The following is a 26,765-nucleotide window of genomic DNA, read 5'->3' on the forward strand; positions in this document are numbered from 1 at the left end:
ATGCTGCCTTTCCACCTCTCCATTGTTTTAATATGGTAGCTATTACCAGAAAGTTTGAATTGAGAGAATAAACTTGTCTTTAGCATCCTTTAATTTTACCTTTTATCTTTGGTTGAGGAGACAATAGCAAAAAAAAAAAAAAAAAAAAAAAAAAAAACTGTTTTGAACAAGGCCGAATTTACATTCAGATTAATGAATTTTCATCTTTTTTTCAGCATTAAAGAATTTCCGTAAATTATACATGATACAGTATTTGAGTCAGAATACCCTCAAAGATCTGCTCTAACTCCTCATTTTCTTGAAGGGACCTGAGGGCTCAATGATCAAGCCAGCCAGAGTTTGTTCTTTATAGGTCCTAAACTCTGTCAAATAGTTTTTATTAAGGTTGTGAAATATAACACCTTTTGAATTTTTCATCTTCTTCAACTTTTATGCACTTTAGAATTCAGCATGAAGAGAATTTGTCTCAGTGCTAGGCTGAAACGGAGTATTTTATTAACTGGTCAGTTGTTTTTTTTTTCCTTAAGGGAGCATTCTGGAGAAGAGGAACTTTCAGGTTGTAATCTAGCCCTTGTTACATAACTAGACTACGTACCATGTATTCTCATTATAACTGGACATTTTTTTTGAGCCTGAAATCTCAGCAGATGGCAAGAAATAGTTAGGGATTACGTTTGGGCTAACACAGTTTCGTATGATGAAGAATGTGGGGAAAGATCTGTCCAGCTCTCTGGCATGCTATCCTATGGATATGTTCTTGCTGGAGCCATGGGATAAAAATTATAGAAGAGAATAGTGTTAGGGCCAGGAAGGGAAGAGTTTCAAAGTAGAGTTTGAGGCCATGGGGGTATATAGCTCAGGGGTAGAGCATTTGACAGCAAAGTAGAGCTTGATTTCTTGCTTTTTGATTTTGCTTTCTGTTGTCAGAGGGGCATGTGTTCTGGGGGTAATTTGTGTGTTTATTGTGTGCTTGCTTGGTCCTTCTCAGCGTGAGGTTTGTGTCTCTTTCTACTTCCCTTAGTAGGTTAAAGGGGACAGACCTTTCTTTTCTCTAACAGAATTTGGAGGTCCATATTTCCATGACTAGCCTAGGAATAATACAGGCATAAAGAAAAATATTCACTTACACAAATTCCAAACATACAATCATAAGTTAAAAGTTCATAAAATAAGGGATAATCAGCACTTTACCAGTGAATCTTTGGCAATGTAAAAATTTAACTTTGTAGTTCCTTTAGCTGGTGAGCTCTTTGTTGCATTTAAAATGGATTTTGACTTATAAGAATTCAGTTTAAGAGCAGATTTTCATGAATCCTCCTACACGTAAAGCACAATGATTGTCTTTCTGTTCAAAGCCCTAGTTGGTTGTCGCATGGAAATAGTAGAGTTCGATGTTTGCCCTTGGTGTAAATGCCTGAATTTAGTGTGCCAGAAAATTGTTATTTTTTGGAATTTAAAAGTACCTCTTCAACAGATAAGTACAATTTAGTATGTTGATAGGATTATCCTTCATAGATTCAGTTTTTCTTTTCATTGGGTAAGTGATGCGTATTCTTAGTAAACTAGGCTGAAAGTTTCTAAGTCCAGAATTGTGGTTAGCAATAGGACTCTGAAGTTACAGATGTAGTATTCAAGTCATGCAAATGTATGTAAACTAAGGAAGTATGGTCTATAGGTAAAACACTTGGAGAAATGATAGTCAATTACATGAAGATTTTCTTTCCTTTTCTTTAAGTAGCCTTCAGGTTTAGAAGCTCACGTTAGAGAAATAGTGTTTTAACCAAGAAAATCCCTTTGGCAAGACTCATATCTTGACAAAAGCATGTTGGTCTGCATACCACTTTGCATAAAAGATGTGTATTGCATTAACTGTGGAGAAGAGAAGATTCCAGTGTATTTCAGCCTCTTTGCAGGATAAAGCAAAGCAAATCACATAGCCATGCTGTGTGTCTCAAAGGGCTCTTGTGTGGGTATTTCAACTTGAAAGGAGATTAGCATTGGAAGTCTGTGATCATGTCATACATTTGTAATTGAAGGTGGCTGTTGAAAATAATTCTTTACATAACTGGATTCTAGCAGTCTTGATGAGGTAAGTAGAATCAATAGGAAATGATCTGTTTGTCATTGCTTAGCCACAATGCCAAAAAGCTTGGTATCTGGGAATGGAGACTTTAAAAAGCGTCAGCACTGGGAAATATTTGATAATTCAAGTCTAAGAGGCTCCTTATGAAAAGTGCAGAAGGAATATATGCATGGGAATATATACCATTGAATTTTTGCCGATAACATTGTTTCTCGCCACAGTTAAAATTGAAACTTTGATCACTCTAGTAGCCACAGGTCATTTGATGATTTTTGCCAAACCGTAAACTTAGGCAACTTAAGTATATGCCTCATGTAAACGGTCTTATACGTGAGCATGTTTTTCCTGTTATTTGTATTTCTATTCCTTGACATAAAGTTTTAGAACTTTTTGGGGGAAGTTCATGAACACTCATAGCTCTTTCTAGTAGATGAACATGACTCTTACTTCTGTGGATAAATTATAAATGTACTATAAAAATTCATCTGGAGTGGCAAGTGAAAAAGATACAGTATGATTTGCTGCCAAGAACATCTTATTACATCTGCATATTTATGCTGCTAATGAATGGATACTGCTAACAAGTCAGTTTCCAAAGATGTGCAGCTTTGGCGAAACAACAAAGTGAACAGGAAATGTTTTTCTTAGAGGATTTTATTTGCTCATCCAAAGCAATAGAAAAACGTTAAATGATTGGTGGTAGATTTTATTTTCCTGGAGCACCTTGTACAGCCTGCAATTCAGTCGGTTATTGTGCTAAGGGATGGGTGCACTGACCTTGTCAAAAGAGGGAGCAAGGATTTCGTTTGGCTTTGGTTTGTTGGTTCTCAATACTCATGGATATCTGGATCTCTAACCTTGGCTTTTTATAGCTATAATCCTAGGCAGTCATTCACTATGAAAACACTTGTGCTTCTCTTTTTTCTTTGTATTTGTTCATTTGAAAAGCCTTTCAAAAAGGAATTGCAGCCTGCATGTGATTATAGCTATCAGTAGCACTTAACCTAACTGCTGAGATGAAACTTTTCTTTTTGGAACCTGCTAATTTTACATATCAATAGAAAAAAAATTTTTTGTACTGTTAAAAGGCCCGACTTTACTAATTGGTAGCTACTCTTTGGATTGAGCTAGAATCCTTAGGGACAGAATTTGATAGAATAATTTTTGACATTTTAATTTGACAAGAAACAATTCAGGGAAACGATTTTAGTCTTGGGCCTGAAGTGGAGTCTTCTCTTGCTGTTTGTGATACTTAGTGTGGGGAATGCCTTTGAAGCAGCACTTTATAAACCCTGTGATCCATTTAATGTGATAGTTCAAGCTGCTTGGCTGTTTTTTTCATAGGAGCCTCACCTAAAATAGTCTAACACAGTGGAAAGATTTTTCTGTGTTTTAGAGGGTAATGCAGTAAATTCTAATCTTTGTGAGAAAAACATAGCTTTCCAGAAGGACAATAAATTTAGGTGTAAAATGTGTGAATTTTATGCTCCTTTATCCTTTAGTTGTATTGTAGTCTACATCTTTCTAACTCAAAAAGTACTCTTTGTTTTAAAAATATCCCTTCCCACACTTGAAAATGGTAGAATAAGACTAATTTTAGTTATAGGTTCTTTGTGTGTTTGTGTGTATATCTCTATATAACAGAAAACTTACATTTTTAAATAATGAAGTTAAAGCTTTAAACAAGTAGAGTATATACACACATAAACATGCGTGCTAATTTGTTTCTGAAAAATTATCTTAGAAATCTGTGTTTCTCCAAGTATTTGGGGGAATATTTAAATAGCCAAACTAGAAATGAAATAGGTGTTTGAAAAAATATCTAGCTGGGCATGGTGGCTCACATCTGTAATCCCAACATTTTGGGAGGCCAAGGTGAGAGGATCACTTGAGCTCAGGAGTTTGAGACCGCCTGGGCAACGTAGTGAGACCTTGTCTCTACTGAATATTTAAAAATTAGATGGACATGGTGGCACACGCCTGTAATCCCAGCTACTCAGGAGGCTGAGATGGGAGGATCACTTGAGCCCAAGAATACAAGGCTGTAGTGAGCTGAGATTGCGCCACTGCACTCCAGCCTGGGCAGCAGAGTGAGACCCTGTCTTAAAAGAGAAAAAGGAAAAAGAAAAATATCTGGAGACAAACCTGGTTTCTAAGCCTGGGGAGTAGATTGGAAGAAAGGGAAAATGTGACCTTTAGTTTCTTCTTTGCGTGTGTGTGTGTGTGTGTGTGTGTGTGTGTGTGTGTGTGTGTGTGTGTGTGTTTTGAGACGGAGTCTTGCTGTGTCCTCCAGGCTGGAGTGCAGTGGTGCAGTCTCTGCTCACTGCCAGCTCCGCCTCCTGGGTTCACGCCATTCTCCTGCCTCAGCCTCCCGCGTAGCTGGGACTGCAGGCGCCCACCACCGCGCCCGGCTAATTTTTTGTATTTTTAGTAGAGATGGGGTTTCACTGTGTTAGCCAGGATGGTCTCGATCTCCTGACCTCATGATCCGCCCGCCTCGGCCTCTCAAAGTGCTGGGATTACAGGCGTGAGCCACCATGCCCGGCCATGTGTGTGTGTTTCTAATACGTAAAATTTTGTTTTTTACTAGGTAAGGTTAGAAACTGATACTCTCAAATTTGCTCATAATAGTGACTTATTCTAGATGAGGAAAATGCATTGATTTTATTAACAATATATCCCTCGGAGATTAGGGTAGGTAGATGATTTGGAGAAGTAGGTTGCTTGATATCAGTTAGTTATGTTGCTTCAGAACAAGCCATTATTAGTTTGTATCGTAAGTATTTTAGTGAAAGAAAAAATTTTAATGGATTTGGTGGTCATGTAAATTTGTGTACTAGCATGTATTCTCTCTCTCTGCACCTCCCTGCCCCCACCTCCCAACTCACCGTGCCCTGCAAACATTTTTCTGTCTGCTTTTTTTCTTTCTCTTCCTTTTTTCTTCTCTCATTTAAACATAGGGAAAATTGTCTAAGAATGCCTGTGACTGTAAATAATTCGTTTCATGAAGACTTATGACTTTAATCATTTTTACATTTATTTTAGTAAAAATCATTTATTACCTTTAGCAATTCACTGGGTAAAATTGCTCATAAAGAAGAAATATCACTATTCTATTTTCCTCTAAGAAAAAAAGTTCTAAGAATAAAAAAGTCAAAGTTAAGTCAACATAGCATATCACACATTGAGTTTGTATTCTAACATACTTTTGTTTTTGTTTTTTTAACTTTTAACTGAAAATAATGTTGGAATATGACTCCATGTGTGTGATATACTACAATAATATTAGAGATACTAATTTCACATGTAGTTGTCCTAATTTTGAGTTGGAAAACTTAACAGGAAAAATTCACTGGAGTCCTGTCATATAAAAGACTATATTTTTAGGACAACATCAAGTTCTTTAAAATTTATTTTGGAATGGAGGCTTTATGCTTAAAATAAACTTAGGGGAAATAAAATAATTTTAAAAGTTTCTTCAGCCATTGTGTATAGTTTCTGTTAGAGGTAATTTCCAGCACTGGAAAATCAGGAAGTCTATAGTTTAAATTCTTCAGGATGAGATTATATTGCCAGTTTTCTTTACACATGGTGTTCAGTATGTATTAAGTGACAGCTATAACTTTTCTTTTCCTCTTTTACCTTTGGGAATTTCAAGAACACAGCTTTAGCTTTCTTCTAATTTGTGTTATTTTTTATATTTAAAAACAATTTTCAAGAATATATACATTTAAATTATAGTGTGACTGAATAGCTGAACAACCTTCTAAATTTGTTTAACATATTGTGTTTTAAAAATTATGTAAATATCTATAGGTCAGGCTTTAAGAACTTGGGTCAGGGAACAGTAAGAAGGGATGGGAGAAATGTCATTCCTTTTAGGTAAGATTAGACCAGGTTATGTTCATTTATTTATTTATTTATTTTGGTTCTTTTTTTCTGCCACTTATGAATTCATCTGAGCATTGAGAATTGTTAAGATAAAATGTATTTGCCAAAAATTAGGCCCAACAATTAAGTTTGAAAATTGCCAGGGATATCAAGAGATTTTAGACGATTTTCATGGCTTTAAGGGAGAATTGACTGAATATGGATTATTATTATTATTATTTTGTTTGTTTTTGTTTTTTGTTCTTTTTGAGATGGAGTTTTGTTCTTGTTGCCCAGGTTGGAGTACAGTGGCACGATCTCAGCTCACTGTACCTCCACCTCTTGGGTTCAAGCAATTCTCCTGCCTCAGCCTCTTGAGTAGCTGGGATTATAGGTGCCCGCCACCATGCCGGGCTAATTTTTTGTATTTTTAGTAGAAATGGGGTTTCATCATGTTGGCCAGGCTGGTCTTGAACTCCGGACCTCAGGTGATCCACACCCGCCTCAGCCTCCCAAAGTACAAGGATTACAGACGTGAGCCACCACACCCAGCCTAATATGGATTATTTTTAAGCTTCAGAAAATGTTCTGTGATTTTGATAAGTCTTTTGTGATTTGGCTTAATCAAAGAGGTTGAAATGAGTGTCATTAGCCAAGTGACATTTAAGTGCCTTGGTTTGTCTGCTTGCTTTTCTGTGGATTGAAAAAAACTGACCACTGTTAATATGATTGTACAGTGACACTGGAAATTATGAGATGTGTGTCTGGTTAGTCCTGCTTGTATTTCAGTTGAGATACATACCAAGTCTGATAATGCAGAGCTTTTCTATTTCATGTGTCTGTTTACCATTTTCATGATCTTAAGCAATAAACATTTCTTGACAACAGCATCAGACCTCGTTTTTACCAACACTCATTCTTTACTATACGCCAAACATGAGCACAAATTGGTTTTTATCCATATTAATGAAAAACAAAACCCTCTATTTCAGTCCATAACACAGATACATGAGATGCTAGGAAGTCTGGAATCAATTAAGTCAGCCAAGTGTGTGGGAAAAAAGACAGCAGACATGGAAATCATATCAAAATGACTTGTTTTAAAGAACTGGAAACCTGCAGACTAAATGGTGAATAAGAAATTAATTTAGAAAACACTATTTAATATGCACTATTTAATTTACATTTGATTTTTAAACTGTAGAACATATATGTGAGAGTACTCTTGGTCTTCAAATGACTATGGGTCTGTATTAATTGGTGTTTTTATCCTTTTCATGCTGTATATTTTAATTGGTCTTAGAAGAAGATCTGAAAATACAAAGATGAGAAATTACTTGAGCATAGAGTTTAAGAATAGTACTTGCTAGCTGATGACAAGGCAAGATAATGTAGGCTCCCCTGGGCTGTTTTAGTGTGAAATAGGCACAAGTGTATGGCAAATAAATGTCAGTGGGGAATAAAAAATGTCATTAAGGAGTAAAAAAGCTGGAGGAAACTCCAGCTTGTCTGTGAGAGAATTAGAAGATCATACCTGTTCTAGATACTTCCAAAGGCCTTTCTGTTGGCACTGTTTTATGTTAAAGTATTACTAAGTTAAATACAAGTAAAGTCCTGGCTCCTGCTTGTGCTTTATCTTGTGCCATAAGAGAGGAACTGAGGTGGTTTTGAAGTATGAATCTTTGTCCCAGTGATCCCTTTGTGTATTCCAATAGAGAATAAAAACCTAAATGAGAACAAATTTGCTTTTTCCATGGATGGATTATATTATTAATCATATACTGCTCATCTGAGTGAACCCTAGTTTGTTTGATTTCTGATGTATCTAACCAGATGGCTTGACAGTAAATACTCCTCCCTAAACAAATCACTGATTTGTATGCTTCTTCAGCATCTCCTGCTTTGAATATTCCTTAAACATTATTACCCTTTCTTAGACTCAGGTCTGAGGAGCAACAAAGTATACTATCATGCCAATTGTGTTAACCTCTGGAGACAAAAATGATAATTGGCTGACATTCACAAACAACTTTTAAAAGCCTCCAAAGCTTTCTTATTATTGGGAAAACCAGTGAAAAGATGACTGGGAGGAGGGATTAGGCAGAGGATATCTAAATAGAAAGAAGTCTGACCTAACAGTCCAGAGATCAGGTTTTTCCTAAGTCATGGTTTTAGATTATTTTGGTCTGATTATTTAACTCTTTGGGTCTCTCTTCCTCCAAATATGAGGAGCTTACTTATGATCCTAACTTCCTGCTAAAGCTGTAAATATTAAAATGGGTTTGAGTTAACAGATCCTAAAACACTTTCAGGAAGCTCTTAAGTATTGTGCAAATGCAGGAGATTCATCTTATTTACTTTAGAATAACTGAAAAGGATCTTGAGAAAATTATACTCATTTGTAGACTTAACAAAGAATTTGGTGGCCATTTTCTTCTCTGCATAGAAGGAGCCAGTTTGACCAAATTATACACACAGGATATGGACAGGTGCCATTGTGCTCAGCTATTTTCCCTTATGTGAGAGCCTTGAGTTGGATGTTTCTCTGGGCAGCTAATCCTTGGCACCACAGCTTTGTTCTGATAGTGGCATCTGGCACTAGATTGATTTAACTGAGCCTGAGGTTTGCTCTTTTCAGAATGTGCTCTCTAGGCAGCTTCTTTGTGGCTCTGACATGACCACATGCTGCTGCTGCTTTTTCTGCGTTCTTGCTCCACATGTGAGGCTAAGACATTCTGACACCTGCCATTTGGAACCTTTACTTGCTGAAAAATGTCAAGATTTTCAGACAAGATGAAGACAGATATAACTGATTTTTTCCTTTCTCAGGAAGAGGCTGAGGGCATTTGTTCATAGATGGATGAGTTGCTGAAGTGGTACAGTTCATTTATTTTTGACAGTGCACCACAAGTTTTGTGTAGAAGACTCGGTTGTGTTTATGTGTTCTTATTCTCCTTTGCACCTATTTGGTGTGATACTAATTTGATCTTTGTAGAAGTAAAGGTTTTAGTGATTATTTTCTGTACTTCACTAGATAATAATGAGGGTTGGCGGTGTGTTCCCATCCTTACTCCTCGTTTTTATTAAAAACTTCACGAGGAAATTGCAGATTTTTGAGGATGGGCTTCTGTTACGATCATATGTCATACATATGTACACACTGGTGACCATCAAATCTAAAACGGCCAGGCATAAGGCCTCCTGTTTAAGGTCCTTGCTGCTTCCCCTTCCCTTTTCCCCCTCGAGCCATCTAAATGTCCTAAGTCTAGAGGACTGATTAGTAATAAAGGACAGAAGAAGTGTTTACTTGATAAGTGATAAGTTTTTGCCTTCTAGTAATTGATAGCTACCTGTTTAAGGAAGGAAATTGAACTCTGGTGAAAAAGGAAGGCTTAAAAAACTATTATTATTTTGCATATTATTACCTTTTAATATTATGGTTAAATTATAATTGGCTGTATGCTTTGAGTAAACTATTTCCTCTGTTTCTCGTATGTTGATCTTTATCTTGAATCTCTGGTCTGATTACATCACGGAGATGATGATAGTCTAATTTGGTGTAATTTGGGAAAGAAGCTCCAATGACTCTAATCTTTTTGAATTGCAAAAAACATAAAGAATTTGGATGAAAAAATGCCCTAAAAGTCATTTTTTTGGGAACCAGACTGTGTTGAAAGATTGTGGGTCAGATATGAAGCTACATCCTCTGGCATCACTTTGGAAAGCTTTTTCTCAAGTGGCTTTAAGTGGCACGTGGAAAAGGGAGAATGAAGATTGGCCAACAGGCTTGTAACTTATAGGGTAATTTGTGAAGACTAGTAGATAATTTATGAAGACTAGTAGATATGTAAAATCCATCTTGAGCAATTAGAAGGCAATGAGGACTAATGGCTTTTATGTTATCAATAAGATCCATGAATTGGAACATAAATATTTGAAAATATTTTATAGTAAAAACTTGGTAGTTCTTCAGTAAAGAAAGCTTCTTGCTTAGGGCTAGCTAGACTGACTTGAGTTATATAAAGAAGGATTCTTGTTGCAAATTTAAACTTTATCTTTTAACTGGATTCTGCCTATTATAACAGTTTTTCCATAGAATCACAGAATATATGTCTTAGGTTATAGAAATAGCATTCATATAAGCCTCCTCCTCTTTGGATTTGCTTTTTGGAAGTGGGTAATCACTAAGGAAAAACCATGCATTATTTTGGGTTTCACCTTGGAAATGAATAACCTTAATATTACTTTGACCTGAATCAAACATGTTTTAAATTTGTTGAAGTATGTTTCACACAGTTGCTAATTATGGTATTAGACAAGATTTGAACTTTAGCTGCCATCTTTGGTTCCTCTTAATTTGAAGTACAATAGATTTTCAACTAAGAAAGGGATGAATTGGTGTGTGAATTATTTTAAATGGCTCTAAAGTGAAAATGACTAATAAAATTAGACAAAAATGCCAAGATAAATCAAATGTATTTTTAAGATAATATGCTTGTTCTCTATAATCTTTACCATGGTGCACCATTTATCTTATTAATTTGTGAAGTAGACATGTTTCTTATATTTTTCATAAGTAGGATGTCAAAAGCCATAGGGCTGACCAATGATTATGAAAACACTGGCGCAGCAATCCATATTCTTTAGTATGAACACTCCATCCAGTCTTCCTAGGTGATAGCTCAGGCCCATCTGAAGCTGAAATAAATGAAAATAAATTTATTTATTCCATAATATATTAAAGTCAGTTGCAAGTTTTCTTTTCTTCATGGAAAGGGCTAATTAATATGTTTAGGATGCCAGTTATGATAGGCTTTGCTAAAACAAAACAGAAAAGTAGATGCTATGAAAGACATTTATGTATTGTGCAGCTGGAAAACTCCTAAGCTTTCACATATTTCAAGGGCTTGGTATTTCTTTTGAGTTTTTGAGGCTTTAGAACAGTGATTCTCGTGATTCTCAGAGTGTGGGCCTAGACTTCATCAAAATTAAAAACTTTTGCTGGGCGCAGTGGCTTATGCCTGTAATCCCAGCACTTTGGCAGGCCAAGGCAAGAATATTGCTTGAGCCCTGGAGTTTGGGGCTGCATTGAGCTGTGATCATGCCACTGTACTCCAGCATGGGTGACAGAGTGATATCTTTTTTTTTTTAATTTATTATACTTTAAGTTCTAAGGTACATGTGCACAATGTGCAGGTTTGTTACATATGTATACATGTGCCATGTTGGTGTGCTGCACCAATTAACTCATCATTTACATTAGGTATATCCTAATGCTATCCCTCCGCCTTCCCCCCACCCCACGACAGGCCCCGGTGTGTGATGTTCTCCTTCCCGTGTCCAAGTGTTCTCATTGTTCAATTCCCACCTATGAGTGAGAACATGCAGTGTATGGTTTTCTGTCCCTGCGATAGTTTGCTGAGAATGATGGTTTCCCGTTTCATCCATGTCCCTACAAAGGACATGAACTGATCCTTTTTTATGGCTGCATAGTATTCCATGGTGTATATGTGCCACATTTTCTTAATCCATTCTATCATTGATGGACATTTGGGTTGGTTCCAAGTCTTTGCTATTGTGAATAGTGCCATATTAAACATACATGTGCATGTGTCTTTATAGCAGCATGATTTATAATCCTTTGGGTATCTACCCAGTAATGGGATGGCTGGGTCAAATCAAATGGTATTTCTACTTCTAGATCCTTGAGGAATCACCACACTGTCTTTTTGTTAGTTTTCCTTTTAACAGTCAGGACCCTTAGCTGCAGGTCTGTTGGAGTTTGCTGGAGGTCCACTCCAGACCCTGTTTGCCTGGGTATCAGCAGCAGAGGCTGCAGAACAGCCAATATTGCTGAACAGCAAATGTTGCTGCCTGATTGTTCCTCTGGAAGCTTCGTCTTGGAGGGGTACCCGGCCGTGTGAGGTGTCAGTCTGCCCCTACTGGGGGGTGCCTCCCAGTTAGGCTACTCGGAGGTCAGGGACCCACTTGAGGAGGCAGTCTGTCCGTTCTCAGATCTCAAACTCCATACTGGGAGAACCACTACTCTCTTCAAAGCTGTCAGACAGGGACATTTGAGTCTGCAGAGGTTTCTGCTGTCTTTTGTTTGGCTATGCCCTGCCCCCAGAGGTGGAGTCTACAGAGGCAGGCAGGCCTCCTTGAGCTGCGGTGGACTCCACCCAGTTTGAGCTTCCCAGCTGCTTTGTTTACCTACTCCAGCCTCAGCAATGGCAGGTGCCCCTCCCCCAGCCTTGCTGCCGCTTTGCAGTTTGATCTCAGACTGCTGTGCTACCAATGAGCAAGGCTCTGTGGGTGTGGGACCCTCCGAGCCAGGCGTGGGATATAATCTCCTGGTGTGCCATTTGCTAAGACCATTGGAAAAGCACGGTGTTAGGGTGGGAGTGACTCGATTTTCCAGGTGCCATCTGTCACAGCTTCCCTTGGCTAGGAAAGGGAATTCCTTGACTCCTTGCACTTCCTGGGTGAGGCGATGCCTTGCCCTGCTTCAGCTTACGCTTGGTGGGCTGCACCCACTGTCCTGCACCCACTGTCCGACAAGCCCCAGTGAGATGAACCCAGTACCTCAGTTGGAAATGCAGAAATCACCCGTGTTCTGTGTCACTCACTCAGGGAGCTGTAGACTGGAGCTGTTCCTATTTGGCCATCTTGGAACCACCTCCCCTCCAGAGTGATATCTTGTCTAAAAAATATTTTAAATTAAAAATCAAAAAATTTTTTTAAAATTAAAAGTTTTGTGTTTCAAGTGAGATTCATCCCAAGTATGCAAGGATGGTTCAACTTAAGCAAATCAGTAAATGTGATACATCACATCAACAGAATCAAGGACAAAAACCATATGATCATTTCAATAGATGCTGAAAAAGCATTCAGTAAAATCCAGTGTCCCTTCATGATGAAAACTCTCAACAAATTGGGTGGAGAAGGAACATACCTCAACACAATAAAGTCAGTATATGACAAACCCACAGCTAATATACTGAATGGGGAAAAACTGAAAGCCTTTCTACTAAGATGCAGAACAAGACAAGTATGCCTACTTTCCCACTTCTATTCAACATAGACCTAGCCAGAGCATTTAGGCAAGAGAAATATATAAAGAGCATCCAAATTAGAAAAGAAGAAGTCATATTATCCTTGTTTACAGACAACACCATCTTATATTTTCAAAACCTAAAGACTCCACCAAAAAACTCTTAGAAGTGATAAATGAATTCAGTAAAGTTGCAGAATACAAAATCAACATATGAAAATCAATATTGTTGGCTGGCTGTGGTGACTCACACCTGTAATCCCAGCACTTTGGGAGGCCGAAACGGGCGGATCGCTTGAGCTCATGAGTTCAAGACCAGCCTGGGCAACATGGTGAAACCCCATCTCTACAAAAAAATTAGCTGGGCATGATGGCATGTGCTTATAGTCCCAGCTACTTGGGAGGCCAAGGTGGGAGGACAGCTTGAGTGTGGGAGGTGGAGGTTGTAGTGAGCCGTGATTGTGCCACTGCACTCCAGCCTGGGCAATAGAGCCAGACCTTGTCTTAAAAAAAAAAAATCAATATTGTTTATATATACTAGCAGCAATCTGGAAAAGAAATCGAGAAAGCAGTCTCATTTATAATAGCTACACACACACATATACACACCACACACACAGAATAAATTTAACCAAACACACACATACACACACACACACACAGAGACATGCACAGAATAAATTTAACCAAACACACACACACACACACACACACAGAGACACACACGCAGGATAAATTTAATCAAAGAAGTCAAAGATTTTTCCAAAGAAAACTATAAAATACTGGTGGAAGAAATTAAAGAGGACGGAAAGTTGGAATAATATTCCATGCTCATAGATTGGGAGGATTAATATTGTTAAAATGTCTTTACTACCCAAAGTGATCTACAGATTCAGTGCAATACCTATCAAAATACCAATGACATTCTTCATAGAAGTAGAAAAAAAATACTAAAAATTCAAATGAAACAACAAAAGACCCCAAATAGCTAATGCAATCCTTAGCAAAACGAACAAAGCTGGAGGCATCACACTACCTGATTTCAAAGTATACTACAAAGCTGTTATAACCAAAACAGCATGATACTGGCATAAAAACAGACACATAGACCAATGGAACGGAAGAGAGAACCCAGAAATAGATCTGTACACGTGGAGCCAACTCATTTTGACAGTGGTGCCAAGAACACACATTGGGGAAAGGACAGCCTCTTTAATAAATGATGCTGGGAAAACTGGATATCCATTTGCAGAAGAATGAAACTAGATCCCCATTTTTTACCATATATAAAAATTAACTAAAAATGGATTAAAGACTTAAATGTAAGACCCGAAACTATAAAACTGCTAAAAGAAAACATTGGGGGAAATGCTGCCGATCAGTGGTCTGGGCAAAGATTTTTGGGGTAAGACCTCAAAAGCACAGACAAAGCAAAAATAGACAAATGGGATTACATCAAGCTAAAAAGCTTCTGCACAACAAAGGAAACAGTCAACAAAGTGAAGAAGCAACCTACTGAATGGGAGAAATTATTTGCAAACTATCACAAAGGGATTAATAACTAGAACATATAAGGAAGTGAAACAGCTCAGTAGCAAAAGAAAACCCACAAATACTGTGATTAAGAAATAGTCAAAAGACCTGTACAAACATTTCTCAAAAGAAGACATACAAATAATCACTAGATATATTAAAGATGTGCTAAGCATCACTAATCATCAAAGAAATGAAAATTAAAACCACAATGAGATGTCATTTCACCACAGTTAGAATGACTTATCAAAAAGGTAAAAAATAACAAATGCTGGAGAGAATGTGGAGAAATGTGAACACTCATACACTGTTGGTGGGAAGGTAAGGTAGTATAGCCATTGTGGAAAATTCTATGTGGGTTCCCTAAAAAAAACTAAAAATAGAACTGCCATATAAGTCAGCAATCCCACTGCTAAGTATATATCCAAAGGAAAGGAACTCAGTATATTGAAGAGGTATCGTACTCCCATGTTTATTGTAACACTATTCACGTTAGCCAAGATATGGAATCAATCTAAGTGTCTGTCAGCTGATGAATGGATAAAGAAAATGTGGTTGTGTATACACAATGGGATATTATTCAACCATAAAAAAAGAATGTAACCCTGTCATTTGCAGCAGCATGGATGGAACTGGAGGCCATTATGCTAACTGAAATAAGCCAGGCATGGAAAGACAAATGTTGCATGTTCTCACTCATGTGGGAGACAAAAAAGTTGACTTCATGGAGATAGAGAGTAGAATGGTAGTTACCAGAGTTGGGGGGCATGAAGAAGTTATATAGAAGGAATAAGTTCTAGTATTCCGTAGTACAGTGGGGAAATTATAATTAACAGTAATTTATTATATATTTTTAAATAGAAGAGAATTGTAATGTTCTCAACATGAAGAAAAATAGATGTTTGAGGTGACGGATATCCCACTTATACCCTGATTTGATCATTACAGATTATATACAGATATCAAATTATCAATGTACCCCAAAAATATGTATAACAGTTATATATCAAGTAATTTTCAAAAATCAAAATGAGCACACACAACTTTCTGTTTCAGAAAACCATTAAGAGAATGACAAGATAAACCAAAATTGGGAGAAAATAATTGCAAATATTGTATCTGATAAAAGACTTGTAGTTAGAATACGTAAAGAACAGTTATGACTCTCTAGTAAGGAGACAAACCAATTAAAAATGGGCAGAATAGATATTTCACTAAAGAAGGTTAGAAAAGGCCAATAAGAACATTGAGTAAATGGTTTGCATCATTAATGATTAAAGAAATATAAATAAAATTATAAGTAGATAACACTTCATAGCCACTAAAATAGCTATAGTAAAAAGAGAGACAAATAATAAGTATTGTCAAGGATATGAACAAACTGGAGCCTTCATTCATTGCACCTGGGTAGTTTTCTTTTTTGAGACGGAATCTCACTCTGTCGCCCAGGCTGGGGTGCTGTGGTGCGATCTCAAGCGATTCTCCTGCCTCAGCCTCCTGAGTAGCTGGGATTACAGGTGCATGTCACCATGCCCGGCTGATTTTTGTATTTTTAGTAGAGACGGGGTTTCACCATGTTGGTCAGGCTGGTCTTGAACTCCTGACCTCGTGATCTGCCCACCTCAGCCTCCCAAAGTGCTGAGATTACAGGCGTGAGCCACCACGCCTGGCTGGCAGTTTCTTAAAAAAAAAAAATTATATGAAATTGAATTTTGGTGATGGTTGTACAACATTTACTAAAAGTCATTGAATTATATTCACTTAACATGGGTGAATTGTATGCAATGTAAATCATACCTCAGCAAACCTTAAAAAGTGTGGGCCCGGGACCAGAAGTATCTGATTCACCAGTGAACTTCTTAGAAATGCAAATTCTCAGCCACAGTGAAGTAGAAACTGTGGGGGTGTGGCTCAGCAATCTGTTTTATGAAACCCTCCAGCTAATTCTGATGTAGGCTCCAGTTTGAGAATTACTGCTCTAGATTCAAGGAAAGTTAAATGGAAATGTGGGTTGTTTTTGGTACCGTTTATGTACATTCAGTCTACCCTGTTCCTGTAACTGCAGGAAGGGTTTGAATTAAGGACTGTTCTAGTAGAATTAAAGGAAATTATAGGGCAATGAGAGTAAAAATAAACTGGCCTTTCATGTTCTTGGTATGTCCCCATGAGAAGCTCTATGATTGTGATGTTTGTGTACCACATGTTAGTAAATTCCTGTGTTCTTTTAGGCTTGCCATTAATGAACATAGCATAAACAGGTTCATTTGCCATAGCGACAGTAGAAGTTTAGATCCTTGAAAGGAATTATGTCTCCTAAATATTTACACAGTGTAATATAGCAGAGTCAGAAATGTGCAGTGATCCCAAAAAAGTAAAGATCTGACTCTAGATTAAGAAGCAGCCGGCTGAACTGAGCAACTCATTCTTTCCCTCCATCTGTTCAGTGTACTTTAAAAACTATGATTAGAAAAGAGGCTGATCTGTACATAGCATGTGTTTTCAGAATTTTTTTTCAGCATTAGCTGGGTGGCCAACAGAAATTTTGAAGGTTGAGGCTGCTCCAGAATAGAGCTTCAAGATCCAAACTGGAGGCTACTGGGTGGTGAGTATGTTAGATGAAGTTTGTAGATAGGGTCTCCTTTGACTGGATAGTGGTGACTCCTGCTGAGGTATAAGTTCAGAGGAAAGTAGAGGTTGTGGGGAGAGAGATAAACAAATGTAAGAGAAGGGAGAGAGGGAGGAGTGAGGAATGGCATCATGAATGTATGTCATTTGTTAGTGGAGTTCGCTGAGATTGTAACAGTACAGTATAGAAGCATATTAGTGAATGTAGCAGAAACCATTGTTATTTCCAAAACTTTATTCAGCTATAGGTAAAAAAGAACTGGGCTGTTTGTTGCCGGCAAAGTATATCGCTGCTTCTATCTTTCTCTTTTTAATTATTATTATTATTTTACTTTTTACTGTTCTTTCATTTTGCTTTTTTTCTGTTTGTTTATTTGGGGTTTTCTTTTTTGTTGTCATTCTTTTTTAATGCTTTTAATAGTCAGTATTATTGGGAAAATATAGCAAAATATTAGAATATTCTCAAAGTTGGCTAATTCTGTCTTACGTTATTAGATAATGATGGAGTAGAATAATTTGCAATATGTTTTATTCTAAAAAATCTATGCCATAGCAATCTGAACTTCTCATATTTATTACTGGACAAACTCCCACAGATGCATTTAAGCTAAAAATAAAAACAAAACAAAACATAGGAGCAGTGGAAGAGTAAATGATGCAAACTTTTCCCTTTGTTAAGAAAACTTCACAATTCTCTGTGCAGCTCTCAGATTTGTATCTGAATGAAGGTGCACTTGAAAAATATAAACAAATACAGATAATCTGGTATTATATGAGTAAATACAAATTTGAGTACAAAAGAAATAAATAATTTTGGAGTTAAGTGCAAGAATCAGGAGAAGCAACTTTTGGGTGCTTTGTGGGGATGGCAGGTGGGTTGACATACCATGTTTTTTAAGCCAATACATTTCAAAATGTTGACCAAAGAACATTTTAATTATAAAATTAGAATAGTGTTTATTCCCTGCCCCCTTAGGTTTTGTATCTTGTTAGCAGTGAACCTGGAATGTTTATAGTACTGTTGCAAACAACGGTTTCTTCCACAGTTAGTGTTCCTTCCTCTCTATGAGCCTGCTTTTCCTGTCCCAGAATCAACCAGGCCCTTGCCTCTTGCCTAGTCGAATGCCACTTACGCACCAGGTCTTGTGTTTGGTCCTGTGGCAGTTTTTTTCTTTAGTTTCCTTAGTGGTACCATGCAATACTTATAACAACTTTATGTTGGTATCAGATACAGGTAGAGAAAAAAGATAAAAGAGGGATTTTGAAAGAGAAAATCAGAATGCGGGGAGAGAGGGAAGAGAGAGTGAGATGCTTACTGTGGAAGGTAATGGGAAACAATTTCTGCTTATGCCATTCTTTGTTGAAATTTCTTCTACCTCAGTAGAGGTACTTAATCTACAAATAGGAGACAAACTTTCCATCTTTTTTGTCCTTCAGTTTGTTGATTTGCTTTTCCCCATGATGACATTTGAAGGTACCATTGAGTTTGTCATCTCTGTGAAGTTTGGAACCCCAAAATCCAAATTAAAGCTCTGCTTTTTAGTTGGTAATTCGGGTCTGTCCATTTTAGGTTTCTTTTGTGGTTGGAAAGTGTTCTTTTCATCCACTGTGGTATGGGGCACCAAAAGAGAAGTAGCGAAGATAATTCTGTTCTTTTGAAAGACTGCTCTGTAGCTAAGATTTGATAGGATGTCCATCCTGGAGTATACTTAGATCCTCTGGTTGGTAGACTTTTTATTTTCTCCCAGGCTTGGTATGGATCCTCTGTGTGATAACTGTACCACTACTAGAGTTGTTCTCTGTGGAAAATGATCATCTTTTTTGAAACATAACAAACTTAAAAAAACAAAAACAAAACGCTGGTAATTGAAGAATTGCTTCTAACTTTTCCTCCACCAGATGGTGCTAGTGTTACGTATCTAAAGGTAAACTCCTTTGGTATTGAAGTAAGGAGGTTGTGTATTTTCTTTCTCTTTTTCTGCCTCACCATATTTTGCCCTTAGTACTTTTTCATACATGCTACTTTCCTGGCATACTGCTGCATCACTTCACATATTTTATATTGTAGATAGTGAGCTGGTTATGCCTTAGTGATCATGAAGGATAACTTGGGAGGCCAAGTAAAATTCAAGAGGGCAAGGACCAAGTGAAATTTAAGGATGTATAATATGTATTTTCTTATAAGATTTTTTAATCATTCATTTGCTTCTTAAATGGCCTGTGTGTAAAAGTTGAGAACTTATTCTTGACTTTTCTGCTTAGCTATCTTTCTTTTATGTTATCATAATGATGTCATACAATGTCATTGCTTGAGATCTTCTACAAACAAATGATGTATTTACCAAGATTTAAGTTGACAATAACTTTAATAACTTTAAAAGAAAGCTTGGTAAATTAAAAAAAAAAGTTGGCCATTATCTGATATGATTCCCTGACCAATTAATAATTGTTCTTACATTTTTAAACCTTTTCTGATTACATATGAGTATTACATGGTTATTGCAGAAAAACTTAAACAAGAATACAATTAAAGTAATAATACATGTTTAAATACTATTAACATTATATTACATAAGCCTGCTTTTTCTTTACCCAGTTTTAACTTAATAATTTATCATAAATATTTTACATGAGATAAAAATATTTTACAATAATAATTCTTAATGAAAGCTCAATTAAATGAACACTGTAATGATAGGCATTTTTTTCCACTTTGTTTCAGTCACAGTTGTGCTATCATAAATAGTGCAGTTTAATTTTTTTGAATTTTTACATTTCATTTGCATATATTGCTAAAAATATAATAGCTAGTTCAGAGATTAATGTACATTTTTGTGATTTTTGATCTGATTTTCAATTTACCATCCAAAGAGTTCTGCAGTTTGAAAGTCTTTGACGGGACATGGTTCTGCTTGTTTCCCCATGTCCTCTTCATCACTAGATTACCTAAGTTTTTTGTTTTGTTTTTTTTTTTTTTTGAGTTGAAGTTTCATTCTTGTTGCCCAGGATGGAGTGCAATGGCGCGATCTTGGCTCACTACAACCTTCACCTTCCAGATTCAAGCGATTCTCCTGCCTCAGCCTCCTGAGTAGCTGGGATTACAGGCATGTACTACCACGCTTGGCTGATTTTTTTTTTTGTATTTAGTAGAGACTGGGATTCACCATGTTAGTCAGGCTGGTCTTGAACTCCTGACCTCAGGTGATCCACCCACCTGGGCCTCCCAAAGTGCTGGGATTACAGGTGTGTGCCACCGTGCCTGGCCTTACCTAAGTTTTTAAGATGACTAGATATTGCTCATTTGAGAATCCTTGAAATGATAATTCATCATTACATAAAAGAATTTAAAATTGCTTTGATATTTTCTTAGAAGTAAGCTCTACCCTTTAAGCATTAAATCTCAGAGCCCCCACTGTTCGTGGTAGTTTAGTTTTTGGCCTTGTCTCCTATCCCTAAAATACAAACAGCTATTCTTTTGATACTTCAGAACAGGTTATCTCATATGCAAATAATTAAGATTTATGTTGGTTCATGTTTTTAGTGCTTTCTATTACTCGTTGAGAAACCTAGTGCAAGGCATTTAACCTCTCATGATATGTTTCTCAGTCTGACAAGTTGGAAGAATGTTTTTTAGATAAATTATTTTTAAAACTTTGAGATGAGCTAGGCATTTGGCATAGTGGCTTTTTAATACATTCATTTTTGATAGGCAGAAGGAAGGAAAAGAGGAAGATGCTAGATATTTGTAGAGCCTGAAGAATTCTAATATACTTTTGTAAAGAATTAAAAAGGTATCAGTCAGTGTTGAGTAATTACATCCCAGTTGATTTTTGGTATCTTACTAAATAACTGCATTTTTATTTAAGCAAATTACTTTTAAATTAAGTTCTGTTAACATGAAAGAGCATGTAATTTATTTTAAAATCAGAAAAACCAAGTTATTTTCATATTTGGGAAATGGGAAGAAAAGAGATTCATGCAGAGTCTTCATGAAATCTTGTAAATGAAGGTGAAAACTGTTAGCCCAGTAACTTAAAAAAAAAAATAGTTTTGGCTGGGCGCACTGGCTCGCGCCTGTAATCCCAGCACTTTGGGAGGCCGAGGCAGGCGGATCACGAGGTCAGGAGATCGAGACCATCGTGGCTAACATGGTGAAACCCCGTCTCTACTACAAAATACAAAAAATTAGCCAGGTGTGGTGGCGGGCGCCTGTAGTCCCAGCTACTTGGGAGGCTGAGGCAGGAGAATGGCGTGAACCCGGGAGGTGGAGCTTGCAGTGAGCCGAGATGGCGCCACTGCACTCCAGTCTGGGCGACAGAACGAGACTCCGTCTCAAAAACAACAACAACAACAAAAAAAAAACCTAGTTTTTCTTTCTCATGAAAATAATCTCACCTTCCCATCTCAATTTGGCAAAATATAATAATGATAATAACATTCCTTACGGTCAGAATGAATAGTCACTGTAAGAAAAGTTTTTTGAAAACCTAGTTTTAAAAGGTTCATCAACATACAATCTGTCATGGTAGAAAAGACTTGTAAACTGTAGAGATATCAATTCTGTTATTTAAACATATATCTTTTATACAGAAAACAAATTATATTGATTAATGATTAGCTTTATGTAAGTAACACCATTGAATTTTACCTAAGATAAAACTTAGCATTTTTGTACTGGGCGTAGTGGCTCACGCCTGTGATCCCAGCCCTTTGGGAGGCTGAGGCAGGTGGATCACCTGAGGTTGGGAGTTCTGATCAGCCTGACCAACACGGCAAAACCCCGTCTCTACTAAAAATACAAAAATTAGCCGGGCATGTTGGTGGCCACCTATAATCCTAGCTACTCGGGAGGCTGAGGCAGGAGAATCTCTTGAACCTGGGAGGCGGAGGTAATAGTGAGCCGAGATCGCGCCATTGCATTCCAGCCTGGGCGACAGAGTGAGACTCTGTCTCAAAAAAATAAATTAATTAAATAAAACAGCATTTTTAACTCAATAGGGTTTTTGTCAAAAAATTTGAAAGTGAATGCGTTGATATTGTAGGTACTTTACTTGCTTTTTAGTTTATAAGTGTGTGGTTTGTTTCCTTAAAATAAAAATCCTAAAAATAGTGCTTAAATAAAATATCTTAAATTATCAATTTAATTATAGAGAATTGGCATATTAACTTTTAGATCTGGTAAAATGTAAATTCAGTGGTAGCTTCTGAAGTGTACTTTCTTATATCTAAAGCTTGAAATACTAATGTATTGGTTTAGGTGAAGGTCTAAACTATAGCAATTTGAAGGGCCTTCTGAGTACTGTAATAATCTATAAATAATTAGTTGAATTACAGCTGTGGCAGTTAAAATCCCCCCAGATGATAAATTCTGCTCAGTCATCTGCTTCATGGCAAAATACATAAAATAATCAAATTGCTAGGATTTTGAGGCTAATTTGTTTGTACTGCTGAGAAATTTGTTTTGTGAAATGTAATGTTAAATCGTTAGATATATGAATTTTATATAAAGTTCATTTTTGCTTTCTTCAAAATATATTAGAGATAATTGGAATAATTTCCCAATAGTTTATTGGAAAATTTCCCATCAAACAGAAAGTGTTTTCGTAAATGTAGTATACTTTTGGCAAGTGTCTATTCTTGAACTCTTAAATAGGAATGAAAAAGGGAGGGTATTAAAACTTTTGTTCTTAGCAATGTCTGGAAAAAAATCATCACTCCCAGTTTGATTTGTTTCATTAATTCTAGTCACATATACTTCTTCAGTCCTTACATGTTTTATATTGAAGTAATCAATGTTGAGGTTTTTCTGTGCATTTAGGTTATTTAAGATTTCTGATCTATGCTGAGCACTGAACTGTGTATTAGACACATACTCTTCAGTAACTAAAGCATATGAAATTTACTACATTTTGTATTGATTTAATATTAATGTTAATCCACAATCTTTGGGTGCAATGTGTCACATCTGTTTTGTATTCCTCTGTTTAAAAGAAATGGCAGTATGGTATTTGGAGGAATATTTATTATCTGAGTGTTTTTCTTTGCAATAGTTTCCCTCAGTCTATTGAAAATTATAACCTCCAAAAGCCCAGCAAATTCTCAGTTTTTTGAGTACCCAGTTGCTAAAAACCACAGTTAATTGGAATTTTTATTTACCATTTAAGTTCCTTTTATTTAAATAGTTGTAACTTTGGAGGCTTCTGGAAATGATAGAAAATAAATCTGTGGTGAGATTTTAAAAAATATTCTTTTCTCTTAATAATAGGTCTAGCCTGTACTTCATGGATACTCTGTCTTTTTAGAAAAGACTTTGTTAGATTGAATGTTGATTTGTATTTAAAACTGAATTTTCCATAGGTGGTGGCTAAATATTCTTATCCTGTAGTAGCATTTCTTAACCTTTTTGGGGGTCACGAATTTAAGTAATCAATGAATGCTAGAACCCACTTTCCTTGGGGGAAAATTTATATAAACACAAACATTTTACATGCAGTTCTGATTAATCCTGCCTCTTCCTGCCCAATAGTCCAAGGGCCCCTGGTTAGGAAATGCCACTATAATGGAACTGAAAAAATCACTTCTTAATTTAGTTTTAACATCACATTATTATGTAACACTACATTTTCTTCACTACAAGCTTTATTTAACATTACATTTTCTCCTTGATCATTATATTATTAGAAGATAAGCATAATCTAAATGTTATTTTGGAGAAAATGCAGTATTACCTTTTAATTTTGAAGCTGGTCTCTGAAGTTATGGAACGCATTTGACTCCTATATGTCCTTAAGTTCTGCTTTAGATAAGTAAACAATTCACTTTACCTTTTGATCAAAGAAAAAGGCAAAGGAAGAGAGATACGAGTTCTTCTAGATCTTTTGTTTAAGAAAGTAGCTCTTCCTTAGAAAAATATGTTGCGTTTGTTGTTTGGCACAAAAATATGAGTTCTCATTTTATTGAGAGTTTGAGAAACTATTTAAGGGTTACCTGGTTGTGCTGGTTAAGGGCTCAGACTTGGAAATCAAGCAGGTTAGGGTCCAAATCTAACTCAGTTCCTTTTCAGCTATATGATCTTGGGCATACTACTTATCCCCAAAATGGAACCTACTCCATTAAATGAGATAATAATGTCTGTAAAGTGTTTTTTTGCTTTGTGTATAATATGCACTCAGCTGTTATTGTATCATGATGATGGTGATGATGAAAAACAGGATGAGCAGCCTTGCTTTTCAGTTGTAGTGTTTATTTTTTTCTATTTAAATTTAAGAGAGTAGATCTTGGTTGCAGAAAGAGAAGTTGTCACATTCCCCAGAATAATCTTCTCAAGTTGTGGTGGCTTACATTTGTCATAAAAATTTATTCAAGAATTCTCCAAAGATGGGGATAGCAAACTAACTTTTCCACATTTTACTTCTCAATGTTCAGTTGTTATAGTGGGGCAGTACGTTACATGTCATCCATTAAATTTGCCTCATGCAATTGAAGTAAATACTGAGGAGCAGAGAAAGGGAGAGGTTGCTAAGACTGAATTAAAAAGTGAGCCCTAACATGTTTCTGGTTTTGAATATTGACACCTACATGGTCACATGGTATAGAGCCACATGTATTGTGTATACTTAGAGTAGATGATGTTTCTTTGCCTGTCATGTCATAAAGGAGAACTCTAATGTAAAAATTTTTCATAAGCTGTACAAAATGGCAATCCCCATACAAATGTCAGCTGTAAGACAGTATTCTCATTGTGGTTTGTATGGTATTTGGAGCCAAAGAAGAAAGGAAGAGAATGAAAGAGAATGATTTGTGTGACTATTTGATTAAATAAATGATGAAAGGAATTAACACCTGCCTGAGTGGAAGATTTTAAGTTCACTGAAAGGATGATGATTTTCAGACCTTCCTGAAAAGAAGTCAGATGACATCCTGTCTGATCCCTTTTTTTTTTTCATGTTGTGGTTGTTAATTATAACCAGGTAATAACAATAACAGTGCTTATGATGGTGGTTTTTTTGTATGTCTGCATGTGCACATATCCACACATATGTCCATATGCTTTCCAAGGTGCCTTAGAATGATTCATTCAGGTAAGAATCATAAATGTCAGTCAATAATGAATTATAAATACAGGAGAGGCTATGTGCATTCTGAATATTTTGAAGTTGGCATCATGGGAGAGTATTCATTGTATTAATCTATAAACCATCTATTGTTACCAGTGACAGAGAAAGCAACTGATTTCTCTGATTGAATTCATTATGGATTTAAGTCTGTGTATTTCATATGTGAAAAAAACAAACACTGCATAATCATTTTATATTAATGAAATATTAGATGCTGTCAGTATCATTGAGATATGAAGAGAACAGTTTGCCCTGTTATTTTTTTTTTTCTGGTAATGCCTGGTTTCATTCATTTATTTTCTTTGACCAGGCAGGAAGTTTGGAAAGTGATATTCCCCTTTTTCTGTCTTCTCAGTATCGTCAGTGAAGCAGGAGCATCAATCTACAGTGTCAGCCCTGAAGCTAACAAAGAGATGCCAGGGCTGGACCCTAATTTGAGAAGTGCAGGTAAGAAACTATGGACCATCACAAAAACATGTGATTTTGATATTTTGGGCAGCATGTGTGGCATGCTAAATATTCTAAATATCAAAGAAAATTTAAAAGTTATACTACATGCATAAGAGTTGGCATATTAGAAAGAAAGTGGTTAATTGGACTAATAATTGAAATTATGGAAAAGAAGAGGAAGAATATTGTACTTTTTAAAAGAACACTACTGTTCTATAGTGGAAAGCTAACCCACAAAGTCTTTAGCAAAATTAAATGCTAGAGAGTTCAGTAATAAAAATAATAGGCCGGGTGTGGTGGCTCAAACCTGTAATCCCAGCACTTTGGGAGGCTGAGGCAGGTGGATCACGAGGTCAGGAGTTCAAGACCAGCCTGGCCAAGATGGTGAAACTCCGTCTCTACTAAAAATACAAAAATTAGTGGGGCATGGTGGCAGGTGCCTGTAATCCCAGCTACTCGGGAGGCTGAGACAGGGAATTGCTTGAACCCAGGAGGCAGAGGTTCTAGTGAGCCAAGATTGTGCCACTGCACTCCAGCCTGGGCGACAGAGCGAGACTCTCTCAAATAATAATACTAGTAATAATAATATTAATAATAAAAGATCCTAAGATCTTTTATTATTGTTGCAAAATATTATTGAAGCTTTTTGTTGGCAAAAAGTAATACAGTAACATAAAAATATTTGTAATACAAATTTATGAAAGTACACAGGCTTTCAGTTTATTGCCAAATATTTGTCAAATGACCAGTCTCTCATCTTGCTAATAGAGTTGTCATTTGATCATGTTTTGCTTAAAACAGCTTGCTTTGATTTTAGTTGTATTTGATTGCTTTGATTTCTATAATGTGGAAGAGTCAAAATCTTGTGTGTGAAGAAATTAAGATACTTCGATGCATCTAATGAAAGCAGTTGGTATCATAAGCAATATGTTAGATCAGGTCAGTGCATTTTTCTGTATAATAAGTGAATATTTAGACCACTTGGTTAGTAATGGACCTTTTATTTAATTTTTTCCTTAAATATTCTCATCAGATT

General features: G+C 36.4%; 1 protein-coding gene across 1 annotated transcript in view; it reads left to right on the forward strand.

Moving 5' to 3' along the window:
- The window catches only part of SRBD1 (S1 RNA binding domain 1), a 222,461-nt gene that overhangs the window by 97,619 nt on the left and 98,077 nt on the right, over positions 1-26,765 (forward strand). The window contains exon 15 of the mRNA XM_031008302.3: positions 25,635-25,726. Within this exon, the coding sequence (XP_030864162.3) occupies positions 25,635-25,726 (92 nt within the window). The remainder of the gene's footprint in view (positions 1-25,634; positions 25,727-26,765) is intronic.

The sequence above is a fragment of the Gorilla gorilla genome, chromosome 12, assembly GCF_029281585.2.
Source record: "Gorilla gorilla gorilla isolate KB3781 chromosome 12, NHGRI_mGorGor1-v2.1_pri, whole genome shotgun sequence".
NCBI classification, from domain to species: domain Eukaryota; kingdom Metazoa; phylum Chordata; class Mammalia; order Primates; family Hominidae; genus Gorilla; species Gorilla gorilla.